General features: G+C 55.1%; 1 protein-coding gene across 1 annotated transcript in view; it reads right to left on the minus strand.

Moving 5' to 3' along the window:
• Positions 1–19799, minus strand: part of SAP30BP (SAP30 binding protein) — a 30972-nt gene that overhangs the window by 7439 nt on the left and 3734 nt on the right. The window contains exon 4 of the mRNA XM_090290549.1: positions 3424–3466. Coding sequence (XP_090146675.1) covers positions 3424–3466 — 43 coding nt within the window. The remainder of the gene's footprint in view (positions 1–3423; positions 3467–19799) is intronic.

Raw genomic sequence — 19799 nt, forward strand, 5'->3', positions numbered from 1 at the left:
GGTGAGGACAGGAGGACTGAGACTGGGTGACATATCCTGTGTGGGCCTGAGACACCAGGGCAGCCCTGGAGCGGTTTCCACCAGCAAACTACGTGCTTCTCTTTGCCCAGCACTCTCCTTCTGTCTCCTGATACCCAGATCTGGCTGAAGTTCAAATCTCACTCTGACGTCTTCCTTCCCCCCAGCCCTGGGAGAAAAAGGAGTTAGAAGCCCGAGACTCGAACGGGCTGCAGAGGCGAGCCGAGAGCGGAGCGGGCCGGGGTGAGCTGGGCCGCCGAGGCCATGAGCATCAGCGAGCAAAGCGAGCAGGACCCAGGTGGGGGCGGGGCGCACAGCGGGCAGGGTTACGCTGTGGGGACTGTGCGCGCACCAGGACACAAAGGATGCCCTTTGGCATTTGCCAGGAAAGCCTTTTGGAAAAACAGGGCATGACAGTGTTGCTATAGCAACCCAACCACACTGGGGCTCAAATGGTACACAGTGTGACGGGGCAGGGGAGAGCTCCTCTGGAGCTCCTGGGTTAGAACAAGAGAATCCCTAGGAAGCAGCTAGCAAATGAAGGGATGTACCCAGGAAACCAGATTAAAGTCTCTCCTGTGGATCTCAGGGTGAATGTGAAGTAGGGGACACCAGACCCACATATGTGGCAGTGTGAGCAGCCACGGAGCCTCCACGCACCTTCCCAGGACATACATTGTGAAATGTGCCCAGGCACTGGGGGCAGCTGCATCTGTGGTTCCTCGTGGGCCCCTGTGGGTAGTCTGGGGGGGCAGCCACACTCAGGGTCCGAGAAGCACACCTCCCCCCTGTGCACGGCCAGGTCGGGAGACAGTGATGGCACCCAGAGCTGCCAGGGGCAGCTAGCCCCCTGGGCCTAGGTGGTGACGGGAGTGAAGGGGTGCCCGGTGGTCCTGTGCACTGTGGGCAGGAAGCAGTGGGGTGTCTCTAGCTCACAACAGACACAGAGAACCCAACTGGGCTACTACCCAGGTGCCATGGTGCCAGGCTTGCCTGTGGGGCGCCTGGAAGGACGGACAGAGTGTGGTCTGGTGCTGGGAAAACCTGTCAGCCAGCGCCTCTGCCTTCACCGGGGGTGTCCACACAGAGGAGACGCTTCTCAGCCACCGGGGTGGAGAGTCCTCCAGCCAGTGGCTGATAATCACGGCTCCATGAGAGCAGGTTGCCCTGTTCAGCTGCCATCTCCTCAGTAAGACATGGGAACGGCCATCGAAACTACAAGGCTTAAAGACCTACCTGTGCCCTCTGCAGGTGAATGGGTTAAAGAAAAGGTGGTGTAAGCCTACAATGAAATAATATTTAGCGTTTATTTTATTTTTTTAAAGAGAGGAAACTTTTTAAAACTTATTTTTAGTGAGGGGAAGGGAGGGAGAAAGAGAGGGAGAGAAACATCCACATGTGGTTGATTCTCCTGTGCCCCCAACTGGGGACCTGGCCTGCAACCCAGGCCTGTGCCCTGACTGGGAATCCAACCAGCGACCCTTTGGTTCACAGGCCCGCACTCAATCCACACCAGTCAGGGCAATATCTAGCATTTAAAAGAAAGTTATGAATATGCTCAACAACATGGATGGATCTAAAAAACAAAAACAGAAAAGACAATGATTCCATTTGCATCAATGGCCCAGCTGGGGAGAATTGTGGCCGCCCAAGGGGACGCTTGGCAATGCTGAGACATGTTTTTCATTGTCACATGTGGGCGGAAGGAGGGAGGTGCTACCGACATCTAGCCTCTAGCCGGTAGAAACCAGTGTTGCTGCTAAAACCTGGCCAGTGCACAGGCCAGGCCCCCACAACAAAGAATGACCCAGCCCAGATATGTCAGCAGTGCCGAGGCTGAGAAACCCTGATTTATAGGACGTTCTAAAAAAGGCAAAACTACAGCAAGGAAGGGTCACTGCTTGCTTCAGGCAGAGGGAGGAACGCTCTGCAAGGGGAGGTGCCAGGGACACCGGGTCTGACTGAGACGCTCTCCAGGACGGTGGGCGCAGAATTAACACGCGCACCCCCTGGCAGGACCCCTCAGGGGGCACACTTTCAATGGGCCGGCCTTCCTCTGTGCAAGCCACACCTCAGTCAGGCTATTTTCACAGCGTGGCAAGGACAGAAAAAGGGCAAGCTGGTCGTGGAAGAGGTGGGGAGGGTGCGGCTGAGGCCCGCCCACCCGCACAGGGCGCTGGCAGATGGGAGGACAGCGTGGCCTCGGCCCCCGAGGGGCTGCTCTCTGACCCCCCACCCCCGTTTCTTGGTAGTAAACAGCAAAGAGAGGTGGGGTGGGGAGGCAACAGGAGTCCTGAGGCTCCGGGCCATCCCCACCCTGTGGGTCACCCACCCGGGGAGGCCACGGACATCCCGGCAAGGGGTGCTGCTTCCTTCCTTTGCCCACAAAGAGTGCCATTTTCTGAAGAGCAAACCCTGGTTTCAGGAAAATTCGGGTTTTTACAGGATTGGAAAGACTCACGTTCCACTAATTAAGAAAATTCAGGAGTAAGGCAGAATCCCACTGAGCGTCTGGGCTGCTCAGAGGGGTCCCGTTCCTACCCACTCATTCCTCAGCAGACAAACATAAGGAATGCTTTTCAGTTCTTTCAGTTAGGAAAGCCACAGTGGGTCCCCACCTCCCATCCCCAGTGAGAGGGTCCTGTCCAGAACAAGGACAGGCAGAGGGGCTAAGGAAGCTGCATTTCTAGGCCGAGTCCCGGGCTCCCAGGGCACGAGGGGCCCAGCACCTGGGGAGGAGGACCCTTGCTCTGTGAGGGTTAAGCAGGCAGGGAGAGACCACTGCAGCCCCTACAAAGAGGGAGGGTCGACCCCTCTGTGAGGCCTGGCCAGGCTGGGGGAGAGCAGTTTCAAAGTCCATGGCCACTTGGAAGGAGCTGAGGGGCTTGTGAAGGAATTAAGAGGCTGGGGTTTCACAGCACTGGGAGGCCACTTTCCAGAAATGTAGCTGCCCTGACCTCAAGTCACAAAGGATTCCAGGCTCCAGGACTGTGAGGCATGTCCTCCCCCAGGGACAGACGCAAGTGCCAGCAGGGCCGTCTGCTCCTGGAGCACGGGAATATGCCAGCGGGGGGGGAGGAGGGTTCAGGGACAAAGGACGAGCACAGGGCACAAGGGAACAAGCTCCCAGCTGATGGGGCCCTGAGTGCCTCCTGACGACCCTGGCAGCTGACCAGAATGGCCCAACGCAACACACCGTGACGATGATTTTCAAAGAAGGATTGTTCCCTGGGTGTCTTACGCAGATGTCAGACGTGGTAGGAAATGCCAAAGGCCCCGAGAGAGAGAGGGGGCGAGACAAGGGTCACAGCAAAGTGGCTGTGCTGGCCTCACCGAGAGAAGCCCACATGCCCCCAGGCCCTCAGGCCTGCAGGGCGGGAAGCCAGTTCGCTCCTGGGCACTTACCAACTAATTCCTGTGGATCCCGCTTTTCTACTTCTGGGTTATCCTACAAAAGACAAACAGAAACACAAGGGGGTAAGCCTGGCGCTCTGGACCCAAAGTTGCTTTCTGCAGAGGCCACTCAGGATACTCAAGGGAGGAAAAAAGGTGAAGGCACTACAAGGCACCCTAAGAGTGAGCCAATGCTTTGGGGGCCTTCTGGGATGCTCCAGTGGCCCGCTCCTCTCACCTCCATGCCTCCAGCAGGGACTGATGCCCGCCAAGGCCAAGGAGAGCAAACGCCAGCCACCTGTCCCTCACCTGCACATCAGCACCCAGCCCCATGCGGCCAGCCACCCACAACACCACTGCCCTGACCTGCCACCGAGGAAGCAAGGGGAGGCTGCTTCCTACCATGAAACGACAAAACTAAACACAAGACGGTCTACTCAAAAGAGATTTTTCTTACTTTTAGTTAAATCAAAAAAAGGGACACTTTATCAAGGGGTAGCCCGTGGGACCCTGGAGCAGGTGTGCAACCTGCCTTTGACATAACAGTGAGCACGCCAGGCCCCAGCGAGGCCCCAGGACGGAGGCGGCTCTCTGGCCCTCCTGGGCTCGCCTCTGCTCTGTTGGCTTTACAGTCTCTCCAAAGAAAAGCTCCCTCTGGCCCTAAATGCAAACCACCACCCCCAACAGCCACCTCCACGCGCCCTCCGTTCAGGCAGCACGCAGAAACCGAAGAGCAAAGGTTTCCTGTCAGGCATTTTTCTGGACTTGCTCTGCGTCTCACTGCAGAGCAAAGGCTTTATCTAACCTGGGTCTACGTGGAGGAGGACGCGCCCAGCCTCACCACTAGCCCAGCACGCGGGGAGGGGCCTTCCCCTGCTTCTGCTGTCCCAAATGGACACCGTCAAGAGTGTTGTGTGTCCTCAGCCCCTCGAACAGTCAGATCGGGGGCCTGAAGTGCCTCCACACGCTAATGATCAAAGTGGCGGAAGCTGAGCTCCCAGGGAGGCGCTGGATCTCACTCCTTTCGCCCTGGCCGGAGAGGGAGGAGATGACAGTCACAGCTCTGGGACAAGGCCGGACATGGAAACCGCCACACAGCTCTGCACCCCACTCGCGAGGAAACGTTACGGCAAGGCAAGGTGTCGGAAAGGGAGGTGCAGGAAGGCCACCTAACCCCCTCCCATGAGACGGCTCCATGCTAAGACCAGAGCCCCCTTTCCCCAGAAGTCCCTCCTGATCATGGGACAGGCGAAACCCCTTCATTCCTCTGAACACTGCGCTATTCACTTGACCCGGACCAGCATAATGACCAGGCCAGGCTGCTTAGCAACCCGGCCCCTCCACCACACGCCCCCTGCCAATCAGGTGCGCAGAGAGGAGGCGGGCCTGGAGGCCTGCCACGCCAAATTCAGGCTGGCCATCCACCAGCTGCTCCGCGGACAGCCCGGTCTCCAGGGGCCCTACAGCAGCCCCTTTGCAGCAGGCACTCTGGAGGAGCAAATGCCAAGGAGCATGACAGCACCAACCGGTGAGACCCTAAAAGGCCCTGAAATTTCCCGCCAGGGGACAGCTTTCTGGGTGCTCCTTGTGGGAAAACAGTGGGGCACATCCTACCTCCTCTCCGGGGCCAGTTGGCTGGACACAGGGAGTACTGACCCGTGAACTATGCAAAGGCCCCCGAGGGGCTCCTTCCCAAGGCCCGGAACAGTGCCGGCCCCTCTCCTGGCCCCAAATGCAGAGCTGAGGGAGGAGGCAAGGTATCTGGGTTGGAATTACTGGAATTCTACGTGTCTACTCCCGAGGCCAGGAAGCTATCAAGCCAGCAACTTCTCTGCAAAGGGGACTTGTTTACTGCGGGGCTCCCTGGGGAGGGTAAAAGGGCCTGAGCCTCACGGTGGCCTCCTGTAGCTATTATGTTCATGGCAATGGGAGGGGGGGGCGGGGCGGGCTCTCTGCTTTTCACAAGGTCCTTGCCTGGCTTAGCTGAAGTGACTCAGTCTCACCTTCTTTGGCTTGGTTACCCATTCCCCTCAAAGTAATCATTCTACACATACAAAAAAAAAAAAAAACTTAGTAGTTGGTTTCAGTCTGACCACTAGTCTTTGCTTTTCGTGCTCACAAACTGTGCATGTGTGAACACACACACACGTGCTGCGACCAGAATGCACCCTGAGCCCCATGACGTGACAGACTCTTCATCCCAAACCCAATGTCCCCAGGAACAAGTCCCGCCCCAACCTCTGCGCAATGGAGTCCAGCTCCACAGGCACTCTGAGCAAAGGGCCGACCAGAAGATGCAGACCCGCTCCACGCGTGGCAGGGGCTCCTGCCGTAAGAGAGCCGTGGGCCAAACGTACCCACGAGCCTCCACAGGTGAGCAGCCACACAATTCTGCACAAAGGTCTCCTGGAAAGACTTTGGAATCTGTGGCTGTTTGCATTGCCCGTTGGTGTCACGCACCAGTGGGGCTTCCGGGGATCAAGCAATGGGAACCGTGCCTCCCGGTGGCCACACCGTGTCATGTTTCAGAATGCAGTTCTGCCGTCTGATATGAGCAAGCCGGGTGGTGAGCTCCTGGGCGCGTGTCACTGCACCAAGATGCCCATAAAAAAGAACCACCAGCACCCCAGTTCTTCTGGACCCTAATGCAGCTAACCCCACCCCCTGCCCTGCACATGAAAAGGAAGACGCGAGCCCTGGCCAGCGGCTCAGTTAGTCGCAGCGTCGTCTCGAGCACCAGTCATGCGGGTTCGATCCCCAGTCACGGCACATTCTAGGCTGCGGGTTTGACCCCAGCTGGGGCATTATGGGAGGCAATTGATCGCTGCTTCTCTCACATCAATGTTTCTCTCTCAAAAAAAACCCAAAACCAATACCTATCCTTGGGTGAGGATAAAAAAAAAAAAAAAAAGGAAAAAGGCCAAAAACGAGGGGCCTGAACCCCCCCAGCAACGAGGCAGAAAGCTCAGCCAGGAGGAGAGTCGGGGGTCTGCTGAGGCCAGGGATGGCAGGCTTTGCAGTCCCCAGAGATGCTTTTTAGAACCACATACACGCGACTGTCCTTTGAGGTAAGTTTCATCCAGAGAAAGCAGCCTTGGGGGAGGCCAGGACTTGGGGAGGGGGTGGGTTGTCCACACTCAAGGTGAAGACACAGAGACACCTTCCTCCCAGTCAGTCCTGGTCATGTGCCAGGGGTTCAGAACAAAAAAAAAAAAAACAAACAAGCACCCATGAGAGCCACCTCGGATGCCAGCCATGGGGTCAGAACAAATGTCTGATGAAATGTTTGAAATGACCGCTAAGGAGACAGATGAAACGGTCACATTATCAACCTGCCAGTAGTTCAAGAAACCAGTGTGACCAACGCTGCAGTAGGAAGATTCTCACTGCGCCCTTAGGGAGGCAGGAGGGGCAGCCGGGAGACAGTAAAGAGCAACAGGAAACCGTTCCTCCTTTCTCCCCTCCCCCCCTCCCCAAGGCAGGGCTGCGAAATGCACACGGGCACACCTGTCCTGACGTGTATGCACAGGACACCCGTCCTGACCGGATGGAGCCATTCCCTGGCCTCCAGGTGGATATTCTCAGTTGGCCAAAGTATGGACTCAGCCTGAGGAGTCACTCACCACACAGATGTGTGAGTCAGCCCGGAGGCGGGGGATCCACAGCCCCAAGATCTGGGCAGACCTGGACACAGCACACGCCCTTCAGACCAGGCAGGCGGAGGCCAGGTGACAGCAGAGCATGTGCCCTAGGAGAGCGTCTCATCTAGCAGCTCTAGTTCAAGTCCAACTCAGACACGAGCGAAAACAAAACCAAAACCACAGCTTCCTAAGAAGCCAAGAGAGAAGATGGGGAAGGGAGGAGAGAGATCACTGAGCTGGTCAGAGAAACCAAACTCTGAGGCAAGCCCCCTCTTCCAGCTCTCACAGCCCCGCAGCCGCCCCGGCCTCCAAGATGGAAGCCCCGCCAACCAGGCCACGAGGCGGCTTCCGCAGGCTGGGGACGCCCCTGGAGGAGAGCGACGGGAACCGGCCGAATCCTGGTTCTCATCGGCTGTGCCTGAGGCCTGTAAGAACACGACAGCTAGGTCCAGGGCTTCGTATGCAGGAACCACGGATCTGGGATGCGGGTCGCCCTGCGGAGAATACAGAAGTCCAGCCACTAACGGAAGGGTGACTGAAGCCGCCCTAACCAGTGTGGCTCAGTGGGTTGGGCAAACCGAAAAGTCACTGGTTTGATTCTAGGCAGGGCACGCGCCTGGGTTGCCGGCCAGGTCCTCGTTTGGGGGCGTATGAGAGGCACCCGATTGATGTCTCTCTCCCTCCTTCGTCTCTCTCTAAAGGTAAATCAAGCCTTACAGTGGGAGCAATAAGGCTCCATGAAGCGGACGGACTGGGCTGCCGTCTGAGCTGTGAGGCGCAGCCCTCAGCAGGGAGGTGCCAGCAGAGGGCAGCGAGGTTTGTTTACAGCCAGGGCCTCGCCAGCCCTCCTGGCACCTGCCCCACAAAGCGCGCTCCGAGGTGCAGGGTCCAACTGGAGACGAAGCAGCCCCGCCCCCCGCAGCTCAATTCTGCCAAGTGCAGGCGTCACCCTTTCTCCCGGCTTGGGGAGCATGAGGCTCAGAGGGCAAAGGGCAGCCTCCTGCCCGCCCTCGCCAGGGGAAGGGTGCCTCGGACTGTTTTCCGAGCGACGTAACCCAGAGTCTTAAATGCAGGCGGCGGCGGGAGAGGAAGATGAGTGGAACAACACCTTTCAGGTCTTAGGTGCTCTCAGGCCTGGGCTGTTCAGGCAGATAGAAAGTTCTCGTAATGTCTCACGTGAGCAGAGCGCCTACTTAGAAAGGTCTCCTCGCTGTGGTCCCAGGCCCGGGGGAGACTCAGCCTGCCTCCCCGGCAGGGCGCCCTGACAAAGCCTGCTGCCTGGATCCTCTGCCCTCCCCGCTCCCCAGTAAGCCCCGTTCAGACTCCACACCTGGGCTCAGGGAAGCCTTCCTCACCCACCCGGCGCCCTCCGTCTCACTGGCCGCTGCGTCCCCAGCACCTGCAGCCAGTGCCCTGCCCACGACAGGTGCTCAGACGTGGCTCTCTCTCTCTCTCTCTCTCTCTCTCTCTCTCTCTCTCTCTCTCTCTCACACACACACACACACGCACACACACTCTCTCTCCCCTTTCTAACTGGCCAAGGATCAGTGTTTCCTCAGCTCAGTTTACGATTTCAGAGCCACCTCCAGCTGCTGTGCTTTGACCCCAGACTTTAAACCTGTTCAAGCCCCCAGTGCGTTTCACTGTGTGGACACAGGGTCGGAAAGGGAGGCTGCAGCAGAGGCACTAACGAAGGGGCAGGACTGGCAATACAGTGTCCCTTACCGCGGGCGCTCATGCTAGACCCCCCGTGGTAGGTGAGAGTCTGCAGGGTAGGACCCTTACGTTTATTTTAGTATTTATATGTATTTTAAGGCTTTATAAGCCCTTCCCACACTTATAAACTGTGCCCAGTCCCTTATTAACGCTTCCCACACTTTTATAAACACTACGTATGTTCTTGAACACATTCTACAGTCTTAAACCTACGTCACTTTAACAACACGCGTGTGCAGTACCGCAAAATCCCGTGATATAGCGAAAAACCTGCGATAAATAAATATAATATTTTCTAAAATCCCGCGATACAGTGAGGCCGCGGTAAGTGAACCGCGATACAGAGCGGGACCGCTGTACAGGCTGCCATGGGACCGGCAGAAGGAAGAGGGGCACCACACGGAGCTGAAGCCTTCCATCTAGCATGCTACTCCTAGTCCTAAGATAAAAAGACAGAATTATTATATAGTTAATTCACTTATTTACTCCACGAAGGATTTATTCAGTGTTTATTATGAACCAGGCTATGGCCGAACACTGGGGTGTATTATACACGAATCTCAGTCTAGGGGAATAACTGCAGGCACGATGCTACCACTGCAGCAGAAGACCTCACTAACCCTCACAATAGCCCATGAAGTCGTGGGCAAGACACTGCGGCTGCAGAAGCCACTGGGGATCCTGGGAAGCCCCCCTGAAGGTATCAAACCGACAACAATACCAGGCCTTCTGAGACGCCTGTGTGAGTCACTTCATGTTGCCAAGAAAGCAGCAATTCCGGAACTTCTGTCAAAACCCCTCCCAGCCCCAGAACGAGACTACTGTGGCCTGAGAGCCACGTTTGGGGGCCTGGACTGAGGACTGGCAGTAACCCCAAGGCACTGAGGAAGCCACCGAGCCCAGTGCCGTGGGGCGCAGATGCAGACGTGGGCCGTTCACCCACACCCCCGGGAGAGCTCTGGAGAAAGCCCGTCACCAGCACATTTCCTCCCGCCGTATCCTGTTGGCCAGGATGGGCCCCTGCCATGGCACGCTGCCCGCCTGGGGATGGAAACACTCAATTTAGCAGAAAAATGGGCGGAAGTTGGTGGAGCCACTTTGGATGCGGCGGACTTGCCTTCACTCCCAGCGTCCCGACGGGAAGGCTCAGCTTCCCGAGCTGCGACGGTCTCTACAGGAAAGGGTTAAAGAGGTGTCTGCCAAGACAAACCAAGCCAGCGCTGGAACTGGCCTTGCAGACCCGAGGAAAGGCAGGGAGACAGGAGGAAACAGCCTCTTGATCTGAAAAACCCGTCCACAACGACGCCGACACCGCTCTGCAGGGCGCGGACCACGGGGGACCCAGTGGACTTCGGTGGACACGCAGAGCTCTGGCCGGGGCGTTCCCAAAGGGGAGAGAGACTCTGCTGCCTGGCTGTTCCAAAGCGGATCCCAGATCTGAGTCAACACCCTTGAAGATTTTGAGTTTCTGTAAAGTTGTAGAAGTTGTTCTGAGAAGGCCATTACCTTTTTCTCCCTCTCCCTCTCCCAAGGGCGAGGGTGACAGGGTGGCTATGTCTGGGTATAAAGGTCACCGACACCAGGATGAGTCAAGCCCTCGGTGGTGGGGCCAGGGTGAGCCTTCTCCTTAAAGGTTTCCCACAAAAATGGTCTCTAGGCTTCAAGTTGTATTTGGGGCGGTGGGGGACTTAGAGCCAGAAGAGGACCAAGGAGGCAGCTTTGTAAGGCTGAGGACGGCAAAGTGAAGTCTGAGACACACTTGACATGGCCACCAGATTGCAGAAGCACTTCCTGCCTGAGAGGTCAGCCACCAAGCTGAGGTGTCAGATTAACATCAGGACAAATACGACCAAGATAACAGAAAGCCAGGAGTGTGGAAAAGCAAACTTGTCGTCACCTACACACTGACAGGAAGAGCAATTAAATTATCTATGGGGCCAGAAGGAATGCCAGTATCTCTAGGGCACAGCTTAGGAAAATCTTACCTAACTCCAGTTAGGGACACAAATGAGCAAAATCCCATCAAAGCTAGACATCACCGAGCAGCATTTCAAGGGCCATGGGTTGAAACAAAGAACGGGACTTCCGGTCAATATGGCAGAGCAGGCAGGCCCTGGCCGGCTGCAGGTGCGCAGGGGCCTCCACCTTCGGAGATGGGGTCTCTACAGAGACGTACTGTCGCCACGGAAGGAAGACCATCATCATGCAACTGTAAATTCGTATTCCGTTACAGACCAAGAGCCTACAAAGTACTATGAATACTCCCTAAATAAATCCCCTAATTATTTTGTGGTTTACATAATGTAATTAACTAAATTATGTTCCAAATTTTGTATTAAAAAGCATTAATGTTGTCCAAGATAAGCATTTAAAAATATCCCAAAACAAAAATGAAAAACAGAACAAAGAGGGTTCCCTAAGGACAGACAGTTTGCCTTCTGCATCATATAATTTTGAAAAGATAAATCCCAACTGGGGAAGGAGGAGCCAGCCACGCCTCGGCGAGTAATGTGCGGCATCTGGGCCCAAAGGGAAGCCAGCGAGCCTGGGCTTGCCGGGCGGGCAGGGCGCGCAGCGGCTCCTTCTCAGCGAGCAGGCGGGGCTCCTGGGAGTCTGCGCTCCAGCTGGCTGGGAGCAAGTGTGGTCAGGAAGGCCCTGCAGGCTGTGGGGGAGCCAAGAGGGGGGTGGGAGGGAGAATAATGGTCATTGTGCCCCTTTGCGTGGGATCACAACTTCCAGCCATTACGGAGTTTCTACCAGCAGTGCTCGGCTTAAGATGTAGCCAGGCCTGCCTTGCAAGATGGCAAGACCAAGGACCTTGCATGGATTTCTTTCAGTCTGAACAACAAAAGGACACCCCTGTAGCTGGCCCTATCTCTGTCCTTCCATCTGCTGTTCTGATCAGGCCACACCCAGACAGACGGTAGACCAGCCTGGGGTGGGTGGGCTCTCCCCAGCACGGGAATTCCACGTCTGCCATGTCTGCAGGGCAACCCTAGCCTTGTTAAAGGTGAGTCTAAAGAAGGCCCTTTGGCCACTTACTCTGGTGAGAGAAGGGAAATGCCAAATGTTAAGGAGGCTTGTGCATTCTCAGCAGTTCAAAGGCCACGTGACAGCTTCCAGGGAGAAGTTAGGAGTGATGGTTCCCAAACCAGCAGAGGCTAAGGCCATTTCCTTCTCCATTCCTAGGTGAGTCACACTGCAATTTTTTTTTTTTTATCACCAGCACTTAAATTCCACGAGGCAGCCATTATTATTTTCACTCTACAGATGAGTAATAAGCTGCAAGGAAGCAGCTTCTTGCCTAGTGAACGACCACGCTGCCCTTCACACCTGATGCCCAGTGGCACCACTTTCTGACCTCTCACGCCCTCCCTCTCGACTGGAGGCTGCGAATGGTAACGGTTTCTAGGAAGCCCTTGGTCCAACCACTGGGGAAGCCAACACCAAAGACCAAGGAGGAAAAAGGCATTGTCAGGAATAACTCCATAGCAAAGCAGGTGTCAGACCCTTGACTTACAGGCAAGACGGCCAAGTTCATTACCTTTTAACTGTCACAATCAGGGAAAACAGCTCAGGAGGCCTCAGTGAGTCACGTCTGAATTGACGTGAACGGAAGGGCTGGTCCTGAACACTTAGTCGCGTGAACAGTGGGTGCTGCCACCCCCGTCCTTAGCTCAGAGACTTCCTGGGGGCTGACAGAAAAGATGCTACCCAGTCCTGAGCCCACCTGAGCCCCGCTCCACCTCACTGGGAGAACAATCACATGGACTTCCAATGAACTCAGGCTTGAAAGAATGAGCTCCTCCTTCTGGCAGCGTACAGAGCACAGCACGTTCCCTGTCCGTCGGAGACCCTCGGTGGACAGACCCCGCCTGCACAGCATCCTGCTCTAGAACCACCACACAGCCCCATCAGCCGTGGTTCTGCGGAGGACCGGCTCTGGGGTGCATCCTAGCTGGATGAAAACACGCGGGAAGGACCTGAGGTGAAAAGGCGAGTCGCTAATGACTGCATCAGGACTGAACAAAATTGGGGGATCACAATCTTCTCTTTATCATTCTCTCTTTGGAAGCCTTTAGAAAATTAAGGTACTTCTCTCTTGGCAGTTTTTGTTGAGCTGTAACTCACATACTTAGGTGTCTAGTTTTGATTGGGTCCTCGTTCATCCCTGCCAGGTGTTACAATTACCCAACTGTAGCAACACTGAAGAGCTTTATAACACAAACAGAAACAAGACTGGGTATGAAATACACAGGCAGCTGTTTAGGCAAACACAAAAGGATGGAAGGAGAAAATGGCTGCACTATCAGGATTGCGGAATCGGGTGATTTTTTTCTTCCTTGGCAAAATATTCAATCTTGTTGTAATAATCATTTGACAATAAAATATACATAATATAAAAACAAACCGCACCCCGACAGGACAACCATGAGAAAAAGTGCCATGTGACCCTTTCCATGTGGAGGGCCCCTAAGGACAAGTCCAATTTCAGGCTCTAATGTAACCTCTGCTGCCCCTTCCTGTGGAGTAACCCAGGAAAGCGCTCCCGAGGGAGAGTCCTCCAACAGCCCACGCAGCACAGGCACACAGGGGCCACTTTCAAAGGCTGGAGAGGGACTCCCAGGCACCCTTCAGGGTGGCCGGAGCCCCAGCCGGCACACGTCCTGCTCGGCAGCCACCCTGCAGAGGAGGCCACCTGTCTGGAGCCTCTTTCCTGCTGGCAGGCTCCCGAAAGTTCCTCCTCAAATCAGGAGTCCACAGCCAATTCCTAGGAAACAAGCTCCTTGGGCAATTTTCAGGGTCCAGATCTTTGGTTCTGATACTCTTTGTAAGATCAACAATAATGCTGGGTCAGGAGAAAGGCGCTGGAGAGAGCAGGAAGTGAGGGAATTACTGAGTCAGCTCTGCCCCATACAAATCCTTCACTTAGACTCAGACCACGGCAACGGAGCCACGGGGCCTTCTGAGAGGAAATCCACTGACGGCAGGGACTCGTCCACTCGGCGGGCCAGGCCCCGGGCAGGGTAAGGGAGGACTTGACCAGGCTCCTCCACCATGGAGCGCTAAAGCCAACTGCCCACCGATGCGCCCCAGGATGCCGCAGCAAACTCACAGAGGCGCAGTGGGGACGTTTAAACATCTCGGGGGAAACACAGCATTACTCTCAGACGCTGCACACGTGTTACTTTTTCAAGCAGCTAAGCCGCAAGAACAGTAATGCTGACTGTTAGAGCCAAATACTTAGAGAACTGTTTGAGATTTCTTTTGGCCTAGGAGTTCTGTGGAAAATCCCCGAGGGTGCTGGGAACCGAGAAGTGTGGCAACGTCTGACCCCCAGGATGAGGACATATGATCAGCTTCACGTGGGCTGAAAAGGCTAAACAACACTAACAACTGCATTTTCTGACAGTTTCTCAAACCCGATAAAAACGACGCGTGGCCTGCAGTCTCAAACTGGCAGTAGATACTGAGATCAGACTGTCAACATCACGCTCACGTCCATCTCCGCGTTCCTGTCACGATCACCTGGCAAAGGGGGAGCCGCAGCCCTGACCTCACAGACAGCTAAGTGCGGTTTAAGTCGTGGGCCTGTGGTCCTCAGCGGCAGGGAGGCCGCGCCAGTGCCCCACCAGGCCTCCCGACTCCAGATCCACGGGCCTGGCTCCAAGCTCTAAACTCCACATATCTGGGTGACTTTGGGCCCAAAGAATTTTAAAAATGTTTTCTTTTAACTCAGGTTAAACACGCCTTTTAAAAAACACCGAAACTGCCCTGGCCGGGTGGTTCACTTGGTTGGAGCACCATCCCAGTCAGGTTTGATCCCCAGTCAGGACGTGTATCTAGGTTGTAGGTTCAATCCCTGGTCAGGGTGTGTGCAGGAGGCAGCCGCTTGGTGTTTCTCTCTCACATCGAGTTTCTTTCTCTTTCCTTTCCTCTCCTTCTAAAAATCAATAAAAATGTACCCTTAGGTGAGAATTTTAAAAACAAAAAATAAATTTAAAATGCCGAAACAATTTTTTCCCCACCCAAGGCCACCTCCTTGACCCAAAGACAAGGTTTTGTTTTGACAGATGTTTGCTCCTTGGGTCGGGAGGGTTCTTTCCGTGGGTCACAGCCTGCACACGGCACCTCGCGGAGGCCGGCCTCCCAAGTAGCTGGCGACAGGCCGCTCAGCGTCCTCGGGCCAGGCCATCAATGCCCCTGTTTGTTTCCAAAGGAAGGGTGTGTCAGGGACAGTGAGTGAGTGGAAATACCTCCATCCACTGGAACTATGCAACTGGGGGAAAATAAACAAGGGAAAACGTTCCAGGGCGACCAAGGGGACCCGTGGACAAAGGGGAGCGGCGACAGGGAAGCTGGAGTGCCAAGGGCAGGCAGATGGAGGAAACACTTAAGCCACAGGCACCCTGGCCCTCAGGTGAGGCGCGGGACCGGGGCCGCCCAGTCTCGTCTGACTTTCCCTGGGACAGCAGTGCCACCTTCTGTTGAGTAAGCAGAATATCTGAGCCAGCTGCCTACCAAAGCAGCGAAGACCAGAAAATTGAAGTGAGAGAAAGCGATCTGATGGCTGGAGCGCTGAAGCCTCCTGGTCCCCGGGGACCCCCCAGCCGCCCCCTCCAGCCTCCTTTTCTCCAGTTCAGGGCAAACTCAGCAACCCCAGAGCCACCCCCTCATCCCTATCACCCCAGGCCAGTGGATCAGGACCAAAGGCTCCCCAGAGGTGGGCCTGCAGTCACCACTGTCTCACTGAAACCCTCAAATAAGGAACTTCACACTCACTGGTAACCCCAACATCAGAGATGAAATGAGGGCCGTTCCCAGCCTTCGTACTCTGCGCTGGTGGGCTTTCTGAAGTCACCAGGTAATGAGGCGAGAGGAAGCTCAGCGTGGCTTGTCCACGGTGCCGGGTCTTTCCATGGAGGATTCGCCCACCCACAACTCCCAACTGCCTTTTAGGACTTGCCTGACAAATGGCATCTTAAAACCGGTGTGAAAGAGGCCCAGGAACAGGGAGCCCCCTGCCTCCCACAGCAGCGCAGCCCGTTTGGCCGGAGGGAACAGGAAGCTCATCGTTAGACGAGGATGAAGGCGTGCTCCCGCCAGGTAAGGCTTCGTGCTGCTCCGCGTGACGGTGCCTCCCTCCCCTGCCCAGACCTTGAACGGCAGCCCCAGCTCCGGGCTCTTCCCCAGCCTTCTCCCCCCCAGCCCCTGAACTGTCCTCACGTGACGCGGCTTCCGGTCCCTGGCCTGTCAGATCCCTCTCCGCTGAGTGCACCCCAGTTTAAACGCGGACTTCACTATTCCAGAACCGGCTCAACGCCGCCTGCCCGGGGTGGGCGCAGAGGAGCGCTGGTCGCTGCACCCAACCCCACCGAACAGATGTGCCAGGTGCTCTCAGCCGAGCATTTCCCCACAGTGCACTTAGTTAAGCCCCGCAAACAAGCGAGGCCGACTTTACCACGAGGCCTGCTTCCCAGGTGAAGGACTCCCCGAGGGCAGCTGGAATCCAAACCCAGGTCTCCAACTCCAGGGCTTTAACTTCTCCCCACCAGCTGGCCGTCTCCTCTTCCTCTGGGGGCTCCCTGCCCCCATGGAGCTCAAGGCCCCCCAAGGCTGACAGCTACAGTCTAACGGACACACACAGAGCAGGGGGAGTTATCACAGCTCCTCAATCTTACGCACCAGACTCTTGTTTTTGGAGAACAGTGGTTCTCAAAGTTGATCTGTGGACCCTTGGGGGTCTGCAAGGTCAAAGCTATCTCCATAACACTAAGACATTATTTACCTGTTTCATTGTATTCACATTTAGGTGAGGAATGGGGGGCCAACCTGTCGGCCCTTCAGAATAAGTCAAGGGAGCCGCACCAAATTCTAGCGGGATGTTGTTCTCTGTTTAAAAAAAAGCCAATTTTACTTCCGAGTGTCCTTGACCCTTGAGCACCTCTTAAAGCACTTCGTACGATGACATGGGAGGTGCGCACACTCGACCGTCCCCAGGAAAAGCACTATGTGACGGCTTCGGTCCTGAGCTGAACCAGCGGCTCTCTTCATGGAGCACCGGGAACAACCGACCAACAAATGAATTGCGGTTTTTCTGATTTGGGAGGTGGGCAGGTGTTTTCTCTTGAAGTGACAAAGCCTGTCACTTCAAGGAAATCTGAGAGTATTAATAGGCAATGATATTCAAAAATCAGCATCTGGGAAAACGTGCACCCCCCGCTGCGAGCAAGACAGCTTCCCAGACGTAATGGTTCATCGGGGGAGATCGGTAATGTCACTGACAAATATGATTCAGGGGCTGTAAGAGACCCAGAGGTGTCGCCACCGAGGAGAGCTGCGTAAGTCAGCGAGGCAACACTTTCCAGCTCACGAGGCCCGACGGCGGGGCAGCAGGTGTGGGTGAGGGCCGCTGGGAGCGCAGGAGACGGGGGTCCGTGCCGCCGAGCACGCAGTGCGCGCTAAGCTGTGACCGCCCGTGTGGCCACCACCTAACCTCAGAGAGCTAGCCCGTGTTGAACTTTGATGAAGTATCGAAGGAGAATGTCCAGAAGGCCCCGCAGAGCTATTTCCTCTTTCAAACGGCCTGTCTGTGAAGACAAGAGCTCCTTCAAACACTCCAACCGAAACAGCGCACGGCAACAGGCTGAGCGCGGCGGTTCGGAGCCGAGCCTTTTCCTGAGATGAGCACTAGACATCAAGGAGACTTGCAAAACGGTGACACAATGCCAGCCTGTACTGTTTTTGGAAAGAGTAATTTTGCATAAAAATGTTGTTAATATGTAATAAATTTGTTATTTTAAAATAGGTATTTAAAATTTTTCTCAGTTTTAACTTCTAAGAAAGTAAATGTCAACAGATAAAACCAAAATGAAGAAAAGCTCTTTGGGATCCTAAGTTTTAATTGTGTAAAGGAACCAAAATGTTCTGAGAACTGCCCTAGTAAAAAATTAACAGGAAAAACCAAAACGGGAGGGAGTGCCACCCAGTGGAAAGGACACGTATGCCAGCACTCCATTTGCTCACAAAAGGACACCCTGTTGTTAGCAGTTCGCATACTCCCAGCGGGAATATTCAACGTTAAAGGTTTAGAATACAAAAACAGAGTTAAATATCAACGGGAAAAAAACCTAAATGTGACAGCAAAGTTCCAGGACAGAGGGAGGATCACGAGCAGCTGAGATGGGGGACAGTCTGGGGCTACCTCGGGCTGGAGAGGAAGTCGGGGCCCTGACTAAGGAAAGGGGGGCACAGAAGACTCATTCTGGGGACCGTCTTTAGCCCCTGGAGATGCCATGAGGACTCACTGTCATTATGTCCCCCAGTGGGTCCCTCTAGCTACTAGAGATCGGAGACGAGCTGGTGAGCTCTGTGACCCCCCCAGGCTCACCCTCCAAAAGACCTATATCGAGTTCCTTTGAGGGCTCCCCAACAGGAACAGGAGTTGTTCCCTGAAAACTTTCCATTCCACAGACTTGAACTTCAAATGACTGAATGGCGGGGATGTGAAGTCCAGCACAGGAAATACAGTCAATAATAGTTAGTAACTGTGTGTGACGCACGCCAGGTGGGTGCTCTGTAAGGGACACGACTGCCTAACCCCTGTGCTGTACACCTGAAACCAATACCAGATAATACCGAGTGTAAGCTGTAATTGGAAAATAAAGTTAAAAAGGAATACAGCAAGTGACATCAGTCGAGGAGCAAGTATAAATGACGTGCTTCCAACCATCTTATGGACCAAGAAAAGGCGTGCTGAGCACAAAAGACACAAGAACAAACTCGCCATTTCTGCCCCGCACCCCCCAGGACGCTTCCTCTCTCGTAAAGGCATGTCCTTCCCACGGGATTTGCTGTTTGAATCACTGTATTCCTGAAGGGGTGACAGTTACGGGCACACACCCTACTCTTCAGCCGACCCCCCCCCCCCCCCGAGGCTCCAGCTTCGGGCAAAACCTGACGACTGCACACACGAAAGCTGCTGGCCCCACAAACCTGCCCTTCCTTCCGCCATGAAGCCCCAACACCGATGGCTCCCGAGGCTTATTTTACGCACAGGCTGCAAGGCCTAAGCCCCAAACCCTGAGGCAGAGGCCAGACACTAACACCGCTTCGAGTCCTGGCAGAGCCGTGGCCTCCCTCCCCGGTCACAGGCCTGCCCTCCAGCCAGTGATGCCCGGACGAGTGAGCCTGCGTCGGCTGTTCCTAGGACACGCTGTCTCTCGTGCAGGGTGCCGCTAAAACGTCTCGGTAAAGTGTTTTCTTCTCGGCATCACCCACAGCCTTTCACGGGTACATTTTAGTGCTTGTACACGGTTCTATCCAATCACAGAATGAGTTCCAATCTGAAACAGCTCATGCTGTGTTTTCAAATAAACTGCTACTTTAGATCCTGACTGGGTATCACTTTCCTAAATTCCACCAGTCACCTTGAAGGCCTCTGCTGGTTTTAAGGCAGTTTTCAATCACAACACTTGGTCCCTGTTCCCCAGGTCTAGAGGGATGGAATCAGCCTTTCTCTTGGGAAAAGAAAAGGAAGTCTGCTCCTAGACGACGCTCCCCTGATGGGCACACCCGCACTCACGCCCAGCGCGAGGAGCCTGCCCACCACACGCAGGGCGGCTCTTACCCCTCATCCCCATGGGGTCAGGGGTGTGACAGGAAGCACTGCTCACTCCTCTCGGATGCTACTGTGGGAAAATGTAAGAAACGGCTGTGCCATTCTGAAAAAGGCCATTCTGCACAGTTTCCCCAAGAGTGGAAGGACTCACGCCTGGGAAAGCAACGATTAGGCTCAGCATCCCCAACCGCAGGGGAGGCCTCCTCCTGCCTCACCCTCTCTGACCCTTCCTCACGTCTAGACAACAGGAGGGAACCCAGAGCAGCCCTTAATGCCTCCCGACTCTGTGTTTCAAGAGGGACACCCCCACAGCTAACCCACCTGCAGCAGCAGTGACCCCACAAAGCCCACCCAGATGCAGAGCACAGGCAGGCTGCTGCACGCAGCCAGGCCTCTAGCCTCTCTAGTCT

Source organism: Furipterus horrens, unplaced genomic scaffold (genome assembly GCF_987537825.1).
Source record: "Furipterus horrens unplaced genomic scaffold, mFurHor1.1.pri manual_scaffold_11, whole genome shotgun sequence".
Classification (NCBI taxonomy): domain Eukaryota; kingdom Metazoa; phylum Chordata; class Mammalia; order Chiroptera; family Furipteridae; genus Furipterus; species Furipterus horrens.